The following is a 25,753-nucleotide window of genomic DNA, read 5'->3' on the forward strand; positions in this document are numbered from 1 at the left end:
TGCAGCATTAAGAACAACTTTTCATGGTAATACTGAAGTCAGATGATTATAATTTATAATTTTCAACTGAGAAAACAAATAGAAAGCTTATCTTTAGGCAATGTTAATAATTAAATATGAAAGTAAACTCTAAAGCTAAAATTCAACATAATTGTGGTCAATTAATTCTCTGCTAGTCAATTTACTTTTTTTTTAAAGGTAACTATTAACTATGAATTACTGAAGATTTGCAATGGTTTCTAGTTTGACTATTTTTATAACTTGAAAAAGAATATCAGACTGAAATTTTGTCTAAGAAGTTTTGTAATGCCTATCTTGTATTCTTTGCTCTAAATTATTATTATTAGTATTATTAACCTCCTAAGACCTGGTGTCCACATATGTGGACATCTTTTTTTTTTCAAAAAGAAAATATTGTTCATAATAATGATAATAATAAAAATAAAAACAATAATAATTATAATAATAAAAATAACAACAATGATATCAACATAAATATAATATTACTATAACATAAATATAACAAATATAATTATCAGATATTTGATATTATTATATAATTATATTTACTGGTTGCTCCTTATCCCAAATAACTAGAAGAAATCTAAAATGCAAGCCCAACCAAAGCTCAGGTATTAAGATGTTAATAATAAAAAATAATAATTATTAGTGCTAATGATTATGGTAATGAGAATTATAATAATAATAACAATGATGCTAAAAATAATAATGATTATTATTATCATTACAATTATTATGATTATTATCAGTATTATTATTATAGAGGGAAGAGTAGAAGGACTAACAAATAAAGACTTACAAAAGATTCTTCACTTGTATTTTTTGAGACACTGAACTCACACATTTTATTGACCTAATTTAACTGATGCTGCATATTGGTTCAGTTTTTTCATTCTTACCTGCAGTCCTTAGCTGAATTGGGAAGTTTCATATTTCAAATTGATGCGATGATACTTTTAAACTCGTAAAAATAAAATTAGTCAGAGTGGACCTTCCTTTCTTCCCAATAAACAATTAAGAATATGTTCATCTTCCAATAAAGACTGTAAATAGTCTGGAAGAGACTTGTAAATAAAGTCTCTTCCAGACTTTATTTACAAATAATTATTAACTATCACTTTTTCAGTTTTATAACCACTTAGGTCCTACCATACGTGGAATTTGACTTCACAGTAAACACTAACAAGCAAAAAAAAATTACAAGTTTCACTGATTTCATTTAACATTCTCTACACAAAAACTCTCGTCAATAAATAGTGTTTTTTGTTTTGTTTTTTTTAATCTCTTTCTGCTCTGTACAGGTCTACTTATTCTTAGAGCGAAAGCCGAAACAAACTGTGTCAGAGTAAGTCGGATTGCACTGGGAGCATTTGGGAGTATCAGGTATGAGGATCAGTAGCAGACTTTTGCTTTGGGCCCCTGATGCCATCGCCTCCATCTGGACCCACACAGAACATCATGTCCGTACTTTACTTTCAAGAGATGTCATCAGATTACATAAGAAAGACACTCCAAATGTCTGTGACGTTGTTTCTTTTTTTTTTTTTAAAAACATGTTCCTTCTATTTTTAGGAAAGACAGATGGTGATTAAGTCAAGGTTATAATCTCTGCTCAGTGAGGGGAGAGAAAAAGTCAGAATAGTTTCATCACCAACTTGAACCAGGACCTGCGGCGTTGTAAAGAACAGATTGCACATCCACGATTAGTTTGGAACAGTTTAACATGTTCCAAGTTTCACTTTTTATCCTCTTCATGACATACAGGCAGTTGCTTTTTAAAAGATTTATACGTGACCACACCATTAGCTATATCAAATTTCCATTTTAGTGGGTCTCATGGAGGGTTGCGGCCGACATGATTGTCGTGTTTTTCAAATTTGGTTTTGTTCTTAAGAGGTCAGCAGGTTATTCAACTCGCTCACTGACACAGCTATAGGTGGGAATGGTAAACTGTGTTCTTACTGTAGGCACTGCAATTTACTCAATTCCTCCACAAAATCGCTCTGATGATGGCTTTCTTGGTTACCTGCACTACATCTGTAATCTTTCCTTCGCTCACTATTCTCATACAGGCTCAGTGGGAATGACTGGCACTCAGGTTATTGGAATAAAGGCAGGTTGAGGGTAAAAATTCAAAACTTGTTACGACCAAACATTTTCCGTCCAGGCTGCAAGATTACGGAACAGTCTGTACATCTTGCTCTGTTTCCTGTTATTGCTGATTATTCCTGTACCCACTTGCCTGTTCATGTCTTCGTGTTCTCCTTCCTGTATCCCAACCTCTGCAAATGAATTCATATTTTGATCCACTACCATTATGCTAATAGTTGGATGCTTTCAAGTCAACGTGATAAACAGCTGCTAGCATTAGTTCTGTAGTTAGATGACATTGAACTACTGCAGAGGAAGAGGGAACAATGAACTGATTTAATAATACATAATAAGGCCAGGTACACCTTGAATAATAGGAAACAGTGGAGAACATGTTGGAAGATCTGAATTCTGGTTTTTTTCATGCATTAATGTGAGAAAGGTTGCAGCTTTAAGATTATATTTTCATTGTTTTTAGTGATACATTAGTTTTCTTAGCCATATCTTTTCAGGTTTTCCGTGTTTACAGTCAGGTGTGTTACGCGCAGATTGAAAATATGCATGGAAACCCACTTAATGTACCATTTTTCTCAGTTAAAAAGAGCAACAGAGTCTCTTGTCTTTTTCCCTGTTTGGACCAAAATCACCTATTCTGGTCACAATCTTAATAAATATCAACAGAAGCTTCTTATCTGGAAAGCTTAATAACCTAATTATCATGTCACATGTTATGTATTTAGTAACATCTGACATTAAATTTGCACCAAAGTGAGGTTTAAGTGATCCAGTGAGAGAACTTCTGCCTCTAGAACAACTGAACCTTCAGTCTGCTCCTCGTCTTGCAGGTCTGACACGGTGATACGTACCAGTGCAGACTTTGCGCAGGGCGTCATACTGGTAGCCCGTCTGACAGTCACAGCGGTAGCTGCCAGGGAGGTTGTGACAAATCTGGCCCACTCCACAGCGGTGCGTCCCCATTTGACACTCGTCAATGTCTAGACAGGCAGAGAGAAACATGAAGCACCTCAGCAGTGACCCACTGAGCACCTGAGTGGGTTTACCTTAAACACACACAGCCTCCTATTCACAACACAAGACACAGTCCACGGAAGAAATGCATATGCTACTCCTGCTTTCGCTGTTTCTGAGACTTCTACTGACTAAACAGCAGACTCTGCAGCTGAAAAATGATGCAAAAGTGCAAGAAGCAGCAGAATCTTCAAATGGTGACTTCAGACTGGCTCCTATGTTAAATATTTAACTTTACAGTGGAAATAAACCTGTTTTCAGCCTGTTCCAAAAACACTTCGGGGCTCTATAGCTATTTCCCTGTACGGGGCTGGGGTGGGGTGGTATTATTATATAACTTACTTTTTAAAACTGTATTAAGACTTGAATCTATGCATTTATCGATGCATAAATAGGGCATGGTTCCTTTTACTGACAATCTCCTGAAAAAGAAAAAAAAACCTCAAAAATCTTCTGTTATCAGTTTTATTTTTACTGTTTAAAATTACTCTCTATTACTGTCACTTTTCTCCAGTCATGTAATTGGCCATTGGTTCATTCAAACCAAAGAATAGCCAATCACACATTGCATACAACAGACATAAAAACTCCATCGTGCATCACAAATTTTAGCACCTCTCAATGATTGTGTTATTTCTAAGTTGAAAAGTATTTCCTCTTACGAACATTTAAATCAAACACTGTAATAACACCTGTGGTTTCCAATCAGTCCAACTGCATGAACATGGTTATAAAATGAGTTGTAAGCAGCAGAAATTCCTCAGCTTTGGACCTATGGACTGTCTATCTGCGTTATGGCTCCACACGGACAAGAACAAATCTAGTTGGGAGTTCTCACAAAGATGGAAAAGGATCTGGGAACATGAGTAACCAAATACAATTTAGCCACAGGAGCACTGATCAGAACCACAGTGGCCGTCCTCCTAAAATGATGCCATGGACAGGGTGCTGCTCGCACAATCTAGCTGTGTAAAACAAATGAGCAAAAGGTGCTTCAGCCTTGGCCCAGGGGTAATCAATGGAAACCTGAGTTTCTTTGACAGTAAAGACCAGTTGAAAATTGATAGATCAACCTCTATGGATGCTGTCCAAGAAGGAGAAACCCATGCCTACTCTTTGACACCAAACTGCAAGATGCCTCTTTGCTAACGAACATGAAAAGAAGCCTGATGGACATTAGGATCATATTCTTTGATTTATAAGGATGGAGTCTGTCATATAAATAAAGATATACATACAAAGTACTGAAAAAAAATATAATTGAATCTCAGCAATGAAATGTGTCCTGACTGTTGTTGCATTGAGTTTCTACTGTGATGCCCGTATTTTAAATGTAGTAATTATACTATACTTCCTGGTTTTAACAGTTAGTTTACAATTTAGCATAACAGAAAATACACTGCTGTTCACAAAAACCTGTCACTGTTTAACCAAGAAGAAGAAAAACTTTAGATTCTTTTGCACTTTTCTGGTTAAATTTTCTATCATATATGCATTTCTTCTTATAAATATGTATTTCATATCTCTCCACATGAGTCATCCTGACTGGATGACATTTGGGCTCACTGTCACTCTTCGTTCCTCTTTATGACTCATTGCGTCTCAGCCAAAACAATGATGTCAGTGCTTCATTCACACCTTTCCAGAATGCCATCCTCCTGCGTCAGTGCTGCAAATTTAAGCGCTAAATCTCACCAATACACTTGGCTCCGCTGGGGCTGGCATGGTAACCGTTGCTGCACATTATGATCTTCTGCTGGCAAGAGTAGGAGCCCACTGTGTTGATACAGTTAAAACCTGAGCCGCACGGCTCATCCAGGCTGCTGCACTCATTTATGTCTGCAGGATCACAAAGACACAGAATCAGGCCTCGAGGCTACAGAGAAGAGTGATTGGTAAGAACATTAATCCTGATTGACAGGAATACCTGTGTCCATTTGCACAATTAGAGTTGTGTAATTAGTTGTTCGCTTGTTGGCATCGTGGTAGTGCTACTCAGCAAACACAAACTGGCAGTTTTGAAGTGGTTAACGATGTTTGACAACCTTCTGACTGTTAATCTTCAACTGATGTGACTGCGGCTGTTGACCTGGCTTGTTCCACTCAACTACACACTCAAGTAAGTCAGGATGTCCATGCTTTCCTCCATCAAAATGACTAACTACACTGAGTTCTTTCCAGACTAAATTGTGTTTCTTCATCACTCCCATGGATTTTCTTCTCTCCAAGTCAATGCATTAGTTTCAGCAAGTTAATGGGATGTAAATGCATGCCCTCTATAAAGTGTGCTGTGGTTCCTTTGCAGTTTCCATATATAAGAATAGAGGGTTTTAATGTAATGCTGAACTTGTGTCTGTTTAGCTACACCCTGTTCGCATAATGCAGCTAAAGCAGCAAACATTAGCTGGTGTATACATTGGTCAGTGTTTCAGCTAAGCAAGAGATAGATCTGGTTCCAGGTGGTAGAGTGTGTTTCCTTTATACTGTATTCAGCCTGGGAGCTGCTCCTTCAAAGGCAGTCAGCTGCATTTAGAAACCTGGACCAGCTGTCAACATGCAACCTTATTCCCAGCTAGCATATTCAGATTTATCAAAACCAGAATTCAGGATTCCTCCATATTGTGTTCAGGCTGGAAGCTGCACCTTTACGGGCAGTCAGCTGGGTGCAGAAACCTGAAAACTATGATATGCAACCTTATCCTGCTTTATTTTAAAATACTCCAGCGGGCATATTTGGGTTTATCAAAACCTGAATTCAGGATTTGTCTTCTGAATTTGAACACTTTCAAGCAACTGAGTCACTTAATAAAGCACTTTCAAGAAACTAACAAAGCCACTGAAATGCCAAACAGTGGTTGAACAACAGATCCACACGTCACAGTGGAATTGGGTGAAAAATCATTTAAAAACAGTTACATGAGATTATTTAACCACACAGATATGCATTTGGAGACACCCAAAGGAAGCCTCTCAGCCTCAGTGACAGATCTGTTATGTATGTGCAGCCATGCTGGGAGTTCTACAACTGATGATTACTCAGCTCTTGTCGCTGTATATCAGCCGAGGTATAGGAGACAGTTTTATGACATCAGCAGCACCCAGAGGTGAACATTACGGCTACTGCACTCCACATGATATTTCCCTAAAGATTGCGAAACAAATTGCATGTAATTTAAACAAAAGTGGGATGTTATTTGTTGCATTGTGTCACTACAGTGTTTGTGTATTGGGTACACTGAAGAAAGTGAAGTGTAACAACAACAGTTTGAGGCTTTACTGGGAGTCTTCTAAAGTTTTACCAAGTAGCTAGTGGAGCAACCTTCCAAGAAATAGTTGTTAACAAAACCCCAAATAATAATAAAAAAAAACTCACAACTTTTATAGTTTGGTTTTAGTACAGATGAAACAAAAAGACATTTAAATAGAGCTGAAACACTGAATTGATTAGTTCATCAACAAGAAAATAAAAGCTCTAAATATTCTCAACTTAGTACTTACTGCCCATCTTAGTCATTTATAAGAGTAAATTAATTATGTTTGGCTTCTGAACATGTGGTGAAACTAAAGGTGACATTTAAGGATTGTGTAAAGTTGTGATTGGAACATGTATTTTTGACACCTCATACACAAACAACAATGACGCCACTGATTATAGGCAGGCTGGTAGGCAGATTTGCTGTTCCTTTTGCCTTCACTCTTTAGGCCAAGCTGTCTCATGGTAGTGGCTTTATATGTTAGAGACAGATACATCAGATGTCTCTCAGCAATGAATTGAGTCAACAATAGCTAAAATTTCAAACCAAGTTTTTCTATATTGTGTCTTTGGGTCTTGATAGAATAGCCAACAGGGGAGAAAAGACACATGAGGGTCTGATGTGATCTGGTGACGTTATGGTTGATGGTTATTCTAGAAAAGAAGTGGTTCATACAATGGATAGTTGGACAAAATTAAAAGTGTTTATATCTAAAACGACCAGACTGGAATGTGGAGTGGAAAGAAGTGTGAATCACAATATCGATCAAAAAAGGGGATGATGGTATAAAGTTTCAGTCTCTAGAAAAGTCTCCAATGTGTTGCATTCTGTTGTTCACAAGTGAGAAATTCAACCCAACATTCCCCTATCCCATAATCAGGAATGAGTGGGAGGAAGGGGTTTCCAAAGTTATTCAATCACCATCCAGCAGTTGAACTTCTCACCTTGCTGCCTTTCTGTGATGTTCAAATGTTCTTGAAGACTCAGTGACTAACTCCAAGCAAACTTCTGACCACACTCAATCACAGTAACATCCGTTTAAAAATGTTCATTATTTCAGCTTGGTGCCCGTAGTTTGTCCTTGTAGATTCATCTAGTTCCTAGTAATCCTTAGAGCGTCAGTAAAAAGGAACCTTCTTTTTAGTTTCTAAATAAGCTTTCTGGACAGCTGTGACTCAATTTGCCCACTAATCGCAAGGTTGGTGGTTCAGTACCTGTTGAAGTGGGTAAGACACTCAACCCAAAGTTGCTTCCAATTGTAGGCAGTATTTTGCATGGCAGCTTTGTAACCACTGGTATGTGTGAATGAGAAACACATCATGAAACGCTTTGAGTACCATTAAAGTTGAAAAGTGCTATGTGAGTGCCAACCATTTAGTCCCAAATTTAACATTACAATATATTTGTATAAGTCCAGTTTTTCTCCCTTTATTAACAGTAAAAATCATACAACCAATATGGGTGGGAGCAAATGTACACACTACGTGGAAAATGTGAAAAATTGTGTTGTTGTCGGGGCTCAACACCTCATTTTGGATTAAAAGTTGTCTTCATCCAACAAAGAGCAGCACTGATGTTCTCTTACCGATGCAGTTGCCGTGAGAGTCCTGTGTGAAGCCACTGATGCACTTCTGTTTAGGTTTACACATGAAAGAGCCCACTGTGTTCTCACACACAAATCCCAGACCACAGTTATGGGTTCTCACCAGGCATTCATCAACGTCTGTAGAGACAGAACAGATGAAAATAAATTTAAACATGTCATCTTGACAAGCCAAAATAATCAATACTTCTGTTGTACGGGGCTTAAATCTGCTCTTGCGGCTTCAACCTGAGCTCCCAGCGTGTTAACAGTACAGCAGATGGCACTGTGGCTCAAGCACAGAACAAACATGTGCAGCAGCATCCCAGAAATGCAAACCTTTACTCTGCCAATGTTAAGCTGGAAGAAAAATCCCAATAAAAAACATCACTTGATCCAACTCTGCAATTAACGGAAGCTGAACAAAACTTCTAAAAATGACAGTTATTGAATCTCATGAACGATGGGTGAAGTTTAAATGGAAGATTTGTTCGGTTTTGTGCCGCGAGCCTCATTCTCAGGAGTTCATGTTACCCTGGGCCCTCTGAGCGGAAGGTCTTAATTGGGGTTTTTCTCCACCAATCATCAGTGGATGGATACGTTTCCACCGTCACAGCAGAGATCTCTCCTTGCTTTCATGCAGCTAATTAGTTTTTCCCCTGTTGGACGGTCGACTAAATATTACCTTCATTATCTGGCTACATTGATTAGTCCTCCCTGGTGCCAAGTGCTGATGACACGAGTCACAGAGCTTCAAAGTGCTTTACCGCCTGCGCAGTGCTGCCTCTCTGGGTGATTATCTTGTCACATAGAACCTGGGCATCTGCTCAAGCACAAACATCACTACTGGGGCCAAAAAATATTAACATACATATTTATGAAGCTTCACTGACTGACTTAAAGCTCCGAGTTGAAGACATGACCACAGACATGCAATTCCCCGAGTGCTTAAGGAATGTTGGCACTAAAATGACTGGTGTAGATCGCATTTATCTAAATAGGCACTGAGGGTGAAAACGTGCTTTTCTAAATATACCCTGTTCCTGTTAATGAGCCACTTTGAAAACAATTGTCTGCCATCAATAAAGGAGTCCTAAAGGGGCCCTTTAAGGACACATTATTCTGGGTTTTCAATGATACAATTAGAGAGAGCGGTAGAGGGGAAGTGATGACAAACATCAGGATCAGAATAGCCTGTGTGTGCATGCATGATCATCTATTATGAGCTTCCTGGGTTTGAGGTGTTGTTGGTTGCTGGGTCCTCTTTAAATTATTGGCAACGCTGAGTGTCCAACACAAACATGAGCTCCGGCCAAAGATAAGCAGCAAGTCGTGAAATTCAAATACACTGAAGGTAATGCAAAGTTACAACTATATATAAATAACTATTACAAGTTTTCAAGTTGGATGACATGGCACCAAACAATTTAGATCCAATACATTTCAATATATTTCAAGTGTGTAAAGTTGTGCAGCCTTTAGTGTGGAGGTCATGGTGGTACATGGGCATATAGTGAGTGTTTAAAGCTATAATCCTTAGTCATTCAGTGTGTTTACATTCTTTAATTTCCTCTCTATATGGCTATTTTATATTTAGTGGCAATAAGGGGTCGATCATTCTCACCCTCAATCAATTGCATGCATGTAATCCAGAATTACAGTTTGTAATTTTACTTTCATCTGTATGACAGTTAACTGTCTACTGATGCAAAGGCACATGGTGGAGTTTATTATGAAGAAGTCAAAACAAATGTATTGTTTTTGTTACTACAGTTAGTACCAACCACAACTTTCCATCAAATCAAATGAAATATTTATACAATACTACCATCAATGAAATAAGAAATGCTCTTTTAAGATGCATTTCTACATTGTTTTTTTGTACAAAGTTACTTTTGTAATGTTGAATACAATCTTTTTAATTTTTCCCCCCTATGGTTGTTGACATTGACCGTTTTTATTAGGGATCGACCAATATAGGTTTTTCACGACTAATGTACATTAAATGTAATGTTAACCTGTCCTTCATAACTACACTTCTTTGTCGATAAAGGTGACTATAACTGAATACGTAAAATAGAAATAGGAGAGATTAAATTAGAATGCTCTCGACTGAGATTGATCAGTTTGTGTCCTGCAGTTACGTCTGCTGTTCTTCTCTATTTTCTTCATCTTTCTCCGTTTTATCACTTTTATTGCAAACTTAGGTTCACATCTTAAAGTTTTATTAATTATTGTTTTCCGGACTCTGCTTCAGCTAAATCTGTGGCTGACTTTTAACTTAGCTGCTAGCCTTATCCACTGTGAGAGAAGCTAACTTCCTGGCCTGTGGCAAAAATTTGTTTCTTGTTCACTTTTTGCAGTCTCTGCTGGAGAGACATTTCTGAGAACACAGAGTGATGCCAGACAGACAGAGGTTGTTACTACAGACCTGAAGATGCACATTTAAATCATCAATAATAAGTCAATAATTTACCAATATTGATAATGGAGAAAATGCCAAAATTGGGCAAGCAGGTAATCGGCCTATCCCTATTTTTATTCGAACATCTGTTTGTTTGGTTGCACTTCATACAGATAGACTAGTTGCTACTATGTTGTATTTGTGGTAATCACAAATAAACCATGAGTGAAACCTTAACAACTGCAACTTTAAGCAAACCTTAATCTTATTTTACTGGTAGTGGTCCTACTCTTTCCTCAGCCCTAACTATATTGTAATTGTGAAAAGCAATAACACATGAAGCAGTAATTTAAAGAATACTGTCACCAGCATTATTCTGTGTTGGTGCTTTAGTTGTGTTGTCCACTGTGTCTCATTTCCGTTCCTTAACCAATAAAAGCAAGTTATAAGCAAATCCTGCAGTGCATGTCGAAGAAGACGTCATCAGCATCTGGACAAGACTGCTGGCTGAATTGGCCTAATGAAATACATCAGGGACAATGAACTCACCCTCACAAACACTGTTCCTCAGCTGGTAGCCTGCAGGACAAGTGACCTGCAGCTCGCATACAAATGAGCCCACGGTGTTCACACAGCGCTCTCTCGGCCGGCAGCTGTGGGTGTTGGTCGCGCACTCGTCCACATCTGCAGAAAGAAGACAAAGGTGACTGTGTGTAGAGGGGTGGGGGTGCGATTATGAGGTGGAGGTGAAGGTTGGAGTTAGCTGACGGACAGGTCCTAGATGTAATTCTGCTCCCGTGCTGCTGCTTTTCTTGATGGAGCTCAAGTGAGTCGGCAGGAGACGGACGTAAGTAAAAACAATACCGCGGGAACAAACAAAGAAAGTCATTCTTACATGTCAGGGTTTTGAGATATACCAGGAAATTGCATGAAAATCATCAAGCTGGGAAGCTACTGTGAGTACAAATTTCATTGGCTGGTGCAGTATAAAGCCATGAAATGGTTTTGAAATTCATTGTTCATAGTTTTGTGATTACTGAAAGGAAGAAAACAGGTGTTTTGCGATGCTCTTATAGCTCAAAGCTTGTGAGTGGGTGGACCAGCAGAAGCACAGAAACAACATGCACTGGTAACTCTAGTTTATAAACCAAGTAGAGTAGTGGTATTGAAGATTAAAGCTGCACAACTCAATATTTAAATGTTAGCAATCATTCTAATGACTGTGTGAAAGCAGTGTGTAATGACAAACCAACAGTGAATAATCACTTGGATCTATAGTTGCAACGAGTCCTTTGGAGAATTTCATTGTCTTTCAGCTCATTACTTGGGCTTTTACAGGCATTTTTAAAGGTCCCATAAGGAAAAATCCATTTTTACTGTCCTTTGTGGTTGTCATGAGCTTGGAGGTTTAAAATAAACGCTGTTAAGATATGAAAACATTTACTTCTGCCCTTCCTCAAGCTGCCCCTGCAAGTGGTTAGCCTTCCAGATTTACAAGGGAGTAAGAATTCAACACAGGCGCTACTTCACATCTAACTAACCAACAGTTGTTCAGCTCAAACTTTGTCTAATTCTTCCCTCTCGCTGCTTCCAGGTCAATCATTCAGAGTGAGCAGCTGCAGCCTCACAGGTTACCAGGTTTGTTTACTTTCTGGAGCTGCTTCTGCAGCTCATGACTGTGACATTTTACTGCTCTAAAATGTTGCAGCCACAAGCAAAGCACACCAAATGTTCTGCTGCTGACTGCAAGAGCCATTCCCAGCATCTGAGGAACTGAAGACCCAGTGGACTGCTTGTATTTATGATGGAAATATCACCACGCAACAATAGGAAAATCCTTGCTGCAGCATGTTGTGCAGCTCAAGTGGCTAAAATTACCATTCGTTTAGATGGTGTGATCAGAGGTCAGAGCTCTGTGGAAACTGTAACACTGAGGGAAATTCACAGATGATAAAAACTGTAATTTGACACCAATAAATAAGGATTTGGTGTGTCACTTTGTTTTCACGTCTCTGAGTTGCTTTGTTATCATATTTGTCTTTATGATTGTGCTTCAATGCAACCTAAACTCAGCTGGTCAATCTGTTTGCTTCTCTCCAGCTCTCTGTGCTCACGTTTGCTGCATTATAATACAGCTGAATTCAATAAAGCTGTTCTCACTTAAATATTTTTCTGTTTTTGTTGTCAGACAACGGAATAAGAATAAAACAGTGACTGAAACACAACCTATTAAGACTACATGGTAGCCATCACTTCATAGCCTTTTACGAAGCAGGAACAATGTCACCTGACAATTTCATACATGAGTACCACAGTAGGTGGTGGGCTGTTAATTCAGTGATATTTCCATTCGAAATAATGACTCAGAGAGAAAGGTAGTAGCAACAGTAGAAAGTCCTGATCTCACACATCATCATGTCTGTGTCAGCTCCTGTGCAGTCAACTGTTTGTCTGTCACAGACATAGACAGGGGGTTTTCCTACAGGGGGCCAGGACAACAGCAGCTGTTTCATTTTTAAAGCAAAACAGAACAGTTAGAACAGCTTTAAAAACACTTTTCTTGAATATTTTGAGCTGAAAATTTGAAAGATGCACTGTAGGGACAAGTGCATTAATGTGATGTAAAGGATCACAATATGGGACCTTTAACATCTTCATATGAGAGCTAATGTTGCTCTTTGTCTGGTTGATATGTGATTGTTAACTTATACTTTTGTCAACTTTGTGTGGAAATAATAAGTCAGTGCAAAAAAAAAAAAAATCTACTAATTCGGCATCAAGGACCAGAACATCTAGCATCTAAACTGCATCATTTTTAGCTATTTACTGAAGCTGTACAGTGTTTTAGCAGACATGTTTATGAGTGACTGATCTAACATGTAGACTGAGGTTAGTGATTAATGTTTAGTAGCTCATGAGTTGCAACATAAGACACGACGTGTCATCATGCATGGAAGTAAAAAGTAACTAGCAATTTAATATGAGGTTCAGGTTTTAAGGGATTTTTTCTGTTTTGTTGCTGAGCAATTACTGCTTTATACTATTACAATCTGATTGGCCACCAGCACAGAAAGAGTGGTATTCTCACAAGCTGGGGCTTTGCCAATAAAGTGAATAATATAAATGATAAGTTTTTCCCTTTTGGTTACACTGTTAAAAAGCTGATGTGTCCGTGACGGCAGACAAAAAAAAGAAAAAAAAAAAACACTATTTTTGGTGGACTAAATCAAGATTTGTTTTTAGTCCCATTGATTCTGCACACATGACCCTGACAGAATGTGTGCTGGAGAGCTGTTTGGCAGGCCGTTATATCGACTTTGGACAGCGGCTGCTCTGTAAACCCAAAGTTAAACGTAAAAATATCAGTTCTTGGCAAAACCTAAGTGATATTTTGCTTGTTATGCTTGTTTGTGTGAAATAAAATACACAGCTGCAAACCTTTAAGTCTTTATCAGTCAAACAGCAGTGCAGCCGGTAAACAGGCCGTGTTGATTTATGACACTGCTGGGCTCGTGCTGAGACAGTGGATCGTCGCTCTGTTGTGGCTCGTCTTTATCAAACTGCTGCATTCCCTTATCATGCATCGCAGTGCACAGCCGATTAGCCGGATGCAGTGATAGGGCTGGACTGGGATTATTGTGTGTGCGTGTGTGTGTGCGTGTGTGTGTGTGTGTGTGCGCGCGTTTGTGTGCATGCGAGGGTGCGGCAGCCATCCAGATTTGGAAGATCACCCCAAAATATGCTGCATTCCTCAGGGAACCTGGTGAAAAGGTCTCGTACAAATGTGCATGAAGAAGCCAACGCTGGAAAACTGAAAATCAGGAACGATTCTCCTGTGTTGCCCTTGTGTGTCTATTGGCAGTCCCTTACTGAAATGTCTTTTCTCGACTTTTAAATCTTGCACTACGGGGAATTTGAATGAACTGCATGGCTTACAACACCGTCCCACAGGGAGCAGGAGGAGGAAAAACACTGATGTGAGGCCTTCAGCATGTACCTGGTGTGTGAGTATCATCTGTAGCTCTTTTCTTGTTAGGTTCACCTCACAGAATTACACAAGCTAAGCTCCTCACAGCACAGAACATACTTTAATGTGTTATATAAAGCCTCTGAGGAGCTGCAGCAAGCACATTCATCTTACTAGAATGAACAGTTTCGCCCTTTGATATTGCAGAGACACAGGACGCACACATAAGCACATAAGCAGTGCTGTGGTGGCAAACTCTTGTTTTGTTTTGGGAGCTGCCTTTGCAAATGTCCCCATTTGTTTCCCAACTGAGAGACATCTGTTATCTACGTTGCAGGGAGGATATTTCCAGGGGCAAATCATGCTGAGCGCTGAGTCCACCCCATCCTCTGGGCCCTGCTCTCCTCTAAGCCCAGGGATGGACGGGACCTTTTCCAGTGTTTGCGTATTGCCAGTGGTGCAGAAAGTCGCCTTCTCCTTTCACCACAGAGCTCTGGTGGCCAGACTTATTTCCAGTGCGTCATTCAAAGAGGAAAAAGCAAAGGGAAAAAAGTGCCCATTGCCTTAAGGTCCCTGTACCTCCCCTGACTGGTCTCTTGGGGACAACCACATTACACAGTTGTGAGGAGTGAAGTGATCCAATACGAGGTGGAAACAAAGAGTCTATTTTTGAGAAATACAAATGCTTAGTTGAACTCAGAGGGGAGACAGCAGTTTTCGAAGAATCCCATCTAGAGAGCAGAGGAGGCCGAGCACAGGGAGATGTCAGACAGGCACCACTATTAGGCACAGAAGAAAACACACCCTGTTGTTCTTCCACACCGGACCCAGCAGACGATGAGATTTCTTTCTTTTTTTTTTTTTTAAAGTTCAAGCTGCGGTAAATGAAGTCAGTCTTGGCTTATTTGCAGAATTGGTTCGAAACGGGGAGGTTGGAGTTACACAGATGCAGACTGGAGGAGTTCAAGTGCAAGTTGTGAATTTGATTTCCAAATCATCAGTGAAAGGGAATAAATTCAAGAAGATGAGCCACAGGAGGGGGCATGTAGGCACCTGGAAGTTTTTGTCTTAAGACGTGCAAAATGCTAAACTGATGTACCAAAACATTCTGAAAACTCACAGGTGAAGGCAATAAACTTTGAGTAACTTGTAAAAAAGTCACATACCATATGTCTGGGATGCACTGGATTGTAAATGAACAGTCGTGCCTATCTGATGAATAATGCTAATTTCCTCCTGTGATCTGTGAGTTTGGCTGCTGCTGGGGACGAAGTAGAGTTAAAGCAGCGAAAATGTGGAATTCCATCAGCTAACATTTAACTTAACTGTCCCTGCAAAAATAAATGAATAAACTGAACCAAACTAAGCACGGGACCATGTATAGTGGTCCATGAAGGAGTTTCTGATTCTCAATGACTGCTGTAAACACAACGTTTCAGAATTGTAAGATTATGTCTATGTGACTTAAGAAAGTACAAAATCTTTTTTTACAACATCGCTGGTGGATACTAGCTTAGTTTTAGCACCATTAGCTGAAAACAAAGGAGAGATCGTCCCTCAAAATGAACACCAGCCATCCTGACATAGAGACATCTCCACCTCCTGCTTTACTCCATGTTTTAGGTCAATCAAAGCTGACACCCTTTGGTTTGCAATGAAACTCACAAATGCATATTATGTGCACACTCAGCACGTTTGATTCGGCTGCTTGCTGCAAAGTATCATAGCTCCAATATAATGCGCATAAAGATCATAAAGAGGAATCAGTGAACATCTAAAGGAAGACAACAAGATTCACATCTAATATAAACAGAGACAAGAGGTTAAAACCATATACTATAAAAGGCAGAATATTAGTTGATGTGATAACTTATGATGACTTGATTCACTGAGGAAGACTATTATATACTGCTTACTGATTCAGAAATACCAAGTGAGTTGACCTTTTTGTTAATTGGCTGATCTAAAAAACAGACCTAAGTTGCCGTGGAATGAAAATGTAGCATCTAGAGTGATTCTAACTGCTATTGAAACATCTCTATAGGGAAACGATATCAGTTTCAGGGATTATTCTCTTTGAATTCAAGAGCTAAAGAGACAAACTTTAGCCTGGAGGGGAGCTCGGCATGTTTTGCTGGGCGGATCCGTGATTCAGAAAACTGTGCGGTTGAACCTTCCACAAGGTTTGGTGGAGCAGATGTGTCTCTCCAACTATCCCAGCTATGTAAGTCTAAAGATTATGTTAGCTATGCGACCACAGAAAGGATAACGCAGTGGGCGCTGATTACAATTTATCGCAGGGTCTCATTCGTGTTTATCATCCGTGTAATAACTCTCAAAGCTCTCCACCTCTATGCAGCGTTTAGAGGAATGAAAAACAAATCCAACCCTGATCAAGTGTCTGACCCACACATTCGCTATTCAGTTTGTGCGTAGAGCCTTTCTTTACACAACCTGTCCTTGCTTCACACACATCTCCATGGTAACAACCGTGTGTTAAAATGTTAACGCTCATTCTCATTCATATGCAACTGAATACACCGTCGAGAGAGAGAGGATCAGCTTTATTTACCCTGTAAACCTGTAAATTAAAATATCAAACAGCCTTGATAAGGGCTGAACCACTCCAGCTTTTTCTGATAGAAGCGCCTCCATTTGCTAAACAAATTACAGACGACTGCAAACATCCCAGGTGTTAATGCTTTCACAGTATTTTCACAGTCTGGATGATACATCTACAACAACAAGTGCTCCACAGTTTACTTCACAGTCTACTTACAACTCTGTCAAAACCTCAAACAGCCCCCATTGCACTCCCATCTTGTCGTGCTATTTGCTTTGTTTCATTCCAGTCTAAACCAAATGCTGCCCACCCACATGTCCACATGTGGGAACACTTCAGGGGAGAAAGTGCTCCGTCTGCTCACAGAATGAATTGATAGGAGGGGAAACACGGTCTCTTATGTAGCACTTATGCATTTAGAGGTATTATCCCTTCTGCTAACGGACAGACAGATTAAATAAACTCAGCCAGGCCTGCACTTCACAGCTGCAGCACTCAGTACTAGAGCAGCACATGATCTAACTATCCACCCTTTTCATGTTGTCTTGTACGGTATTGGTGTTTCAGGCAGGGATTTGCACATATCGAGCCAGCGGGTATTGAATCCAAAAGCAGGACCATATATCTCTTTTTTTTTTCTACAAAGCCAAATTACTGCCAAGTTTTCGCCCTTTTGCAAATTCATGGATCAATTTACTAACTACTACAGTAAATTTTAAAACTGTAAGGCCGTTCAGGGAAAATGGGCTTTGGCATGGCAACAATTACATTCTCTTCTGGGTAGGGTTTTAAACATCCATGATCTATCGGCGTGAGGACTTTTCCCACAGTAAAATGTTCAGTGTGAGTGTATGGGTGCTTCTCCTGTCATTTCATACTGGTTTTCAGCTGCAAAACCTCCCGTCTGAAGAGTGGTAATCTTTATTTGCTCAAAGTTGAATTTTTACAAGCAGTGTAGGTGAGTCCTTCAGAATATAAACAAGCATTTACTTCAAGCTCTTCAGAGTTACCTGTTTGATGTTCTAGATAGCAGCATTACATCATTTACTTGGAAGTGGGTTATAATATTCAGTCATGGCTCAAACTTGCACAGGAGGAATCTTGAACTCAGTGATGTACTTCAGCCATCTTTCATGAACAACTCTCTGGAGGTCAATGTTTGATTTATGAGTCAGAAAAACATAGTATAAAGGTGCTTTTGGGCAAAAGTAAGTAACAGTATTATTTGGAGAGTGTCAGGTTTCTTTATGATGTCTAATGAAGGATGTCAAGCTTGTTTAAGGATTTGCAGAATGTAGATTTCTGAATAGAAAATCAGCTCCAATGCTACTTTTAGGGCCTTAGCTGTTAAGCTTTTTACCTCACAGGGTAATCTGCACTGAATTTTTAGTGTCATGTTAGCTGGGAGTTCACCTCTAGTGATAGTAATCTCAGAAATAAATGTTTTGCCCAACTGTGGACTGACTTTGAGCTCTATGAGATTACTTTCTAGCTTCATGCAGATCAACATTTCCTGGTGGTGAGCCTTCTCTATAAATCTCTATTTTCAAGTGAATAGTCTTTGTGAATTGCAAACTTAAAATGAGTGTTTACTGTAATTCAAAGCAGCACTGACACATCTCTAATTCGGCTCTATTAATTGGACACCAGATTTGCCAACACCTGACTCCAGTTAGCTTTAGTTGATGCAATTGGCCTCAAGTTTCAAACATTTTCCAAAAAGAACTGTGACTGTTGGAAAGAAGTATTTATCACGGACAATGATTATTGTGTTAGATTAGTTAAAATAAATTGTGTTTGTTTATAACTGTAACTTTGGTGAAGATGTAACCAGGTTTCAAGACACAATTTGCACATAAATGCAGATCATTCTAAGGGAGAACTTTTCATTGAAGCTAACTCCAGTACTTAAGCTGGACTTTGCACTGACACAGTTCAACAGGAAATGTGTATTTTTGGGTCATAATGAGCCGACATTATGGAAAACATTACTGTTGTTATGTCTTAATTCTGGTCATCTACTGTAATAGACTGCAATGACTGCTGACCTTCCGTCAGAGGTGTCACTGTTGTGCCAAGTTATCACATAGAGTCTTAGAAAGGAAAGTAGCTACTATGTGTAGTGTTTGTTATTGCAGCTACAGCTGCTGCCACAGAGTAATTGGCTATGGTTGACTCATGTTCCAGGCAACGGTCTCCACCTCCAGGTACTGGTAGCCCAATCAGTCGATGCATTGTTTAGTATCACAAGACGTGCATTTCCCTCCTTCATGAGTGACTGAATCCAATTAAAACGTGTCCCGATCTCTGGACAAACTGCTCCACTGCACTTTTGTTCGGTTGTCATGGCTGTACCTGTTTGTCGTTGTTCATTTATGCAGCAGTGACTCGTACTGTTGACGGTGTTGGGTTGTGTGTTAGTTGTGCAAACCCAGCTTGAGGGAGACAGCTTAAGGGATACATACAAGCTTCGTGAATTGCTCCAATTACTGCCAACGGTGACGTGACGAGAGGGAGTAGTGGCCCTTACCTTCACACATGCGTCCGTCTGTCATCAGTGAGAATCCTGGGAAGCAGGAGCAGTGAACCCGGCCTGCCACCGCTGAACACTGCTGACTGCAGCCACCATTTTCTGCTGGAGACAAACAGCATGAACACAATCATCTCCTAATTCCACACAGGTATACCTCCAGGACAGACATTCACTCTTATATTTCTCATCTTTGTGCTGCTTCCGTGCTGTTGTGCCTCCCAGACGTTCCTATAGACTCCTCCTCCTCTCCCTCACACTGATCATCACTCTCTGCAGGAAGGAGCCTCTCATGAGCCATCGCAATCACACAGCAGAATCAATTCTCCCTATTTAACAGCTCAATAGCCCTGTCATAAAGAGGCATGGGCCAGGAACTGTTTCCCCACAATCACTCGCCAACACATTCCCCTCTAAAGTTCTGCAGCGGTGAAGGCCGCTCAATACATTGATCAGGATCTTGCAACTAACAATCAGAGACACTCTGAAGGAGCGAGAGGCTTTCGCCGGAGCCTGGAGAAGAGAGTCAAATAGGTCGAGGGATCACGCTGGTGATCTCCTATAGTAACTTGACAGGATTCAGCTCATGAAGCTGCTGCAACTGTCCCTGTTTTCTCTTCTGTTCACGAGGGAGTCGGCCTCAGGGCAGGGAGTCAGTCCTCGGACACATCGTCATCCAGACCTGCTTGATTTCTTTCAGTAAAATCAGAGCTGATGTTTTGAGCAGATGCATGCAGCTTCTACAGATGGATTTTAGAGGGTGGAGACACCAGAGACTGCTTGTACACTTCACTGCCTTACATGAAACACTCTCTAAAGCACCAAATGCTCTCATTGCCCATTACGCATAGAGCCGTAACAGAAAATGTTAGCTAAGGGAGGAATCCATGAAGAGTCTCACAGCAGGAAGTGAGTATCAGAGCCAAAAACATTAGCGTGCTGATGAAAGCTCAAACATCAGCTCCTTGCTACTTTAATACAGTAGGTGATGCAGTTTTGGTGAATTCTCTCAAAGACAGAAAATGGCTGAAAACAGTATTTTACAATGGCAACTTATGTACTGCAAGTATTACTGGTTGCTTATTTTCTAGACCTCACTCTCATGTTTCAGCTGCTAGAACTAATTATTCCCCAATATGAGCACATTTTCAAAGAGGATGGATACAGATTACCTATCTTCGCATTAATTTGTGGCTATTGTGGCCCTATGGGTGACGCTAGTTTTGCATGCCTTGCATCTGTTGTAGAGATTTGGGGAAACAAGGAGTACCAAACAGAAATAAACCACATCGATCAGTCATTTTGCTAATTGCTATAGGGAGCTCTGCCTGAAGATACTTGCACATTAATCCACACCTGTTGGTTTGTTTATATGTGTGAGGCTTGGGATTGCTTTCCGTTTAGTGTGTTTGTGCTGGAGAGGTCGAAGAAAAAGAGTATCTGCAAGTTTCTAGATTGTAGGGATAAGACAAGATATGGTCATGAAATAATGTAGAACCCTTTAACACAACAAGAAATAATTTGCTAGGCATTGGCAAATTTGAGTCTATTACAAACAGGGGAAAAGCAGAATCCGTCCAGCATTGCTCTCAAAGAGAAGAACTTATTTACACTATGACAGTGAACACAAACTTTTTTTTCCCCCCATTGGCTCAGTGTGAACGGTTCGACAAGCGTACACAACACGTCAGGTCACTGCACATACACAACTGCTGCATGCAGTTGTTGTTATAGCAATTCTAAACTAATGTGTCACAACTATAATTTTAACAACCTAAGCAGAGTCGTAACTACAATCATAATCACAACAAAAAACTATTTGCCTTGGCAGCAGCTGGTGAGAGATCTGGGTGAACGACCTCCCCATCTAATTATTGACAGTGATTACAGTTGGCCACACCCAGTGGCAATCTTCTACAAAATACCATATTGTAAAACAGCTCAGCCTTTCTCTGTGGACTAGAAATGTGAATGTTACGGCGAAACCTTGTAACAGCAAACAAACAGTGAGGGAAGCCTGTGGGGCTCCGAACTCTGTAGCTTTCAGACTGCTTCTGTCACACACACAGATAAAACATACAACCCACATACCAAATGATAATCTAGTCCAACTTGTAAGTGACTGCTGACTGACTCTGACTGCTCAGATAGGTAGCTTCCTGGGGCATAATCCTAATAAAAGAAGTTTTCCTAACAAGCGCTGTGAAAAGAAAAAGCTGCATATCCAGAGGTGAATGACGCCTGATTCATTTACAAAGATATAGTAAATAGAATCAGGCTGGATTAATTTCTCACAAGATGGTATGTATCATCTGTCGCTGAATTTTCTTTATTCACTAATCATCCATAACATTAAAACCACTGACAGGTGAGGTAAAGAACACTGATCATCTCATTACATGGAATGTCCTGCTGGTAAATCTCGTGTTCTGGCATTCAGGTGGATATTACTGTGACATGGACTAACCACCTGAACATACCTGCAGACCAAGCACATTCCCTAATGACGGTGAAACTTCCCAACAGGACACTGAACCCCACCACACCGTAAAAACTGCTCAGGAAGAGCTTGAGGAATATGACAGATTTGATCATCAGCAGCATGGATGCACTGCAACAAGGTCTTACCTATCTAAGGAAGTCATGTGACTGGTCCTGAATGAATATGGAAGACCAGCAATAATTCAAAACGTGTAGCCATATTAATAAAAAAATATCTTTAGCTGGGATTATATGAAGAGGCTGATGACACTAAGACGACTGAAAGTACAGGAGAACAGTAGCAGCTTCTCCAAAATACCTAAAAAAAAACCTGTGTAAGCACACCAAACTATCCATCCTCACTTTTTTTTTAGTGCCTTTACGTTTGAACTGTATCTTTACTACAGTTTGATACCACTAGGAACAAAGCTGTTCTTCACAAAGTCTAAAGGCATACGAACAAAAGGTCCTTTTATTAAGCATTAACAGTTGAATCAGTTAGGATGAGCAGAATAAAAAATATAATTATGGCAGAAAATGTAACGTGTTCTACAAATACACATCGTGGATGCCCATCATCAGTGCTGAAATGATAAGTTTCTTCTCTTTTTGGCTTCAAAGGAGTTTGTAAAATCTGTTCCTAACTCTAAATATCATTTCTGCATGGTTTTATGTGATTGTATAGATGTTTGATACTAAGGGGGGGGGTATGTCAAAGTGACGTTGCATGCATTGTGATTATTACCTGCACAAGGATCAAACCGGGGAGGACTGGTGGTGGTTGTACGGGTTGTACTGGTTGTACTGGTTGTAGTGGTGGTGGTGGTGGTGGTTGGAGTGAGGCTCACAGCTGGACTCTCCACCTCTCCAACTCTGTTGTCCTCCTCAGGACTCACTGGACGGCAGCAACAACAGAAACCACAAGGAACATGAAGCACTCTAGCTAACTGATGGGTCCAACTACAAACTGACTATTTAAAGTTTCTGCCTCATGAGGCTAATTTGAAAACGAGCAATATTCCAAAACATAATTTGACCAACACTGGATGTTTTTGTCATTATACTCTTTTATAGAGCAGAGAGAGGCCTGTGAATAAATTATCTTTCACTTGAGGTTGCAGGGAATTTTGATGAGCCTTTTTAAATGCGTTTTGCTCAAGTGCAATAAGTATGATGTTGAAATCTGTTGTTGGTTTAACCACAGCATACCCATAGTCAGATAAGCATGCAGGCAAATACAATAAAATCAAGATTCCTGTATTAAAACTTTTAGTGCAAGTGAAACATTGTAGTTTTATTATTGTGCATTTGCCTCATCTCCTGTCTGTGAGTTCCAATCACACAGCTGTAGCGTAGTAAAGCTAAATGAGAACAGGGTCAACTAAGAGACATATACTGCGTGAACACAAATGTTTAAATGTTTGTGATAAAGTCTGTTTTTTCATTATTTATTTAATATCCTGATTGGAAGTCAGAACTAGAAGAGAAGAGTTAGCATTTTAGCCTGTTTCATTTGGAAGATCTGATGATAAATACATTAAAAGCATATACATAAATAGCCTGAATGTAAGGGTATTGTCATTTTGTGAGACTTTCAATGACGCAAGCGTTCGAAACTCCATCTAAAAGAAAGACTCTTGACAAAATGCTTTAACCTACAAGGTGAGGGTCAGCTAAAGGTATCTACAAGAAGACCCAATAGACAAGCCCTGTACAGCAAATCTGCACTATGACCAAAACCAATACTACAGTTTGTGCATTTATTCTGTCAAAAATCCTTCTTACCAACACACTCATCGCTGACAAAGGGCCACCTGAAAAATTATGAATATGTTTGTCTGAAAAGATCCATTTGATCCAATCCAGTGACTTTAATAGGATGCAAATAATGCAAGTGCTCTATGGACCCAGAATTGAGGAAGTGTGAAGAAGCTCACTGAAAAAACTGTGTATGCTTCTAGGAGTATGCTCCAAGTGTTCAGCCTTCATACAAATGAATGGGCCTCAATCTTTAAACGACGGCATCCAGCTTACCTTGTTAAAGCTAGAGTATGCATTTATGCCACGTTTTTTTTTACATCCTGACAGAAATCAATAAATCAAGTGCACTGACTGACAATAAAAAGAAAAAAAACGCTGTTGTCTCTGGCAGTTACAGGCCTATAAAAAAACCAACCAGTCAATGCATTTGGTGCATGAGATGATTGGATTGCCTACCCGCCTGTTGAATTATGTACCTGTCTAATTACTTGGTTTTTGAAGAGCACTCATATCACTGGAGTTTTGCACAATCCTATTCAGGCAAAAAGCTAGATGTAGCAAAAAGAATAAAAGTAGAATTGCAGCCACATTTTACGGTTCCACCTAGACCTACAAGATCTTCCAAGGTCAGCAAATACGAAGATTTAGTGCTTTAATCAGTCTCTGTTTCATTCTACCACTATAAAGCCTAAAGAATGATTGTTTTGAAATAGTTAGGGTTAGGGATCGTTTGCAGTTAAGAGAAATTTCATCTTAGAATTTACTAGCAAATATCTTACATTTATACTTGTCAGTAAAAGCCAAAAGCTTGAAGCAGTCTCTAAATCTTTTACATTCCCCTCTCACAATTTGTGCATCGAGCTCCACGAGATCCTCTAAAAACGTAGATGTCATTTTCCAAGACAACTACTTCGTCAATAGGTGGCCTAGTGAGAGTTTGCGCAGATGGTGAAAGCTGATAATGGGAGTAGCAGCGTGTATGTGAAGCATACAAGTATATTAACACCGAAGAAACCAGGCCACTTCATTGAGTTTTTATTCAGATGATGCGCTTATCTGACTGATGTTTTACCTGTAATGTGAAACTCCTATCATTCGTACATGAATCAACCTCCCAGGACGAGCTACAGTACCTGGTGCACAGGAGTGTTCGTCCTGCTGTAGAATGTAGCCCTGGTGGCAGCCACAGCGGTAGGAGCCCCAGATGTTAGTGCATGTATGCTGGCACAGCTGGCCATGGTAGAGCTGGCACTCATCCACGTCCTCCTGCTCCTCCACTGCATTGGCAGCTTCGTCTGTGGCGCTGATGGAGAAGGCCTCCTTGGGGAACTTGCTCTCTGAGACTGGAAGGAGTGAGAGAAGGGAATTTTGAGAAAGGGAGGGGGTCTCAAATTAGAGACAGAGCCATATTGCCTGTATAATTTACGTCATGAAACTGACTTGAAGACACAAAACAACATCTGCTCCTCCTCTACTTTTACATTCAGTGTAAGTGTTTAAATGATGCTTTCATACAGCGCTTCAATTCCTGAATTATCGTGATGACGAAAAACTACTAGTAATAACAAGAGTCAGAGCCTTGCTGCATTTGTCAAACTCTTGTGGCACTACAGTGATAATGAAAGGCTGGAGGAAGAAAGCAACCACCGCACATAGACCATACTCTTGACTATAAGTACACAATGAAGACAAAAGAACATTCCAGGCATCTCCATGAAAAGGTTATTTAAAGGGATAATTCAGGGGATAAGTCAAGAAACAGCACTTGGTGTAAAGATAAATCCATCATTACAAAGCAGCAGGGCTGTGTAAAAAAGTGACAAGAGAATGAGGCCACCAAGAAACCTTGGACTAATCTGAAGAAGTCACAAACTTCATCGATTAAGATGGGAGAGACAATTGTTGTATGTTCTTCACCAGTCAAAGCTTTATGGGAGAGTGGCAAAGAGAAAGCCACTGCTGAAAAAACAGCTCATATTAGATCAGGACTAGAGTTCACTAGAAGGCATGTGGGAAACTCTAAAGTCAACTGGAAGACAGCTGTTTGGTCTGAAAAGACCAAAATTGAGC

General features: G+C 39.9%; 1 protein-coding gene across 2 annotated transcripts in view; it reads right to left on the reverse strand.

Annotated features, from left to right (window-relative positions):
• Positions 1–25,753, reverse strand: part of fbln2 (fibulin 2) — an 82,459-nt gene that overhangs the window by 12,533 nt on the left and 44,173 nt on the right. Inside the window, exons 6-12 of one of the 2 annotated variants that reach the window (XM_035951857.2) lie at positions 24,817–25,026; positions 22,668–22,817; positions 19,442–19,543; positions 10,931–11,065; positions 7,981–8,118; positions 4,837–4,980; positions 2,979–3,107 (exon numbers count right to left, since the gene is read on the reverse strand). In XM_035951857.2, coding sequence (XP_035807750.2) covers positions 2,979–3,107; positions 4,837–4,980; positions 7,981–8,118; positions 10,931–11,065; positions 19,442–19,543; positions 22,668–22,817; positions 24,817–25,026 — 1,008 coding nt within the window. Of the gene's footprint in view, positions 1–2,978; positions 3,108–4,836; positions 4,981–7,980; positions 8,119–10,930; positions 11,066–19,441; positions 19,547–22,667; positions 22,818–24,816; positions 25,027–25,753 lie in introns of both variants that reach the window. The other variant, XM_023278175.3, reaches the window with a different exon arrangement.

The sequence above is a fragment of the Amphiprion ocellaris genome, chromosome 5, assembly GCF_022539595.1.
Source record: "Amphiprion ocellaris isolate individual 3 ecotype Okinawa chromosome 5, ASM2253959v1, whole genome shotgun sequence".
In the NCBI taxonomy this organism is placed as follows: domain Eukaryota; kingdom Metazoa; phylum Chordata; class Actinopteri; family Pomacentridae; genus Amphiprion; species Amphiprion ocellaris.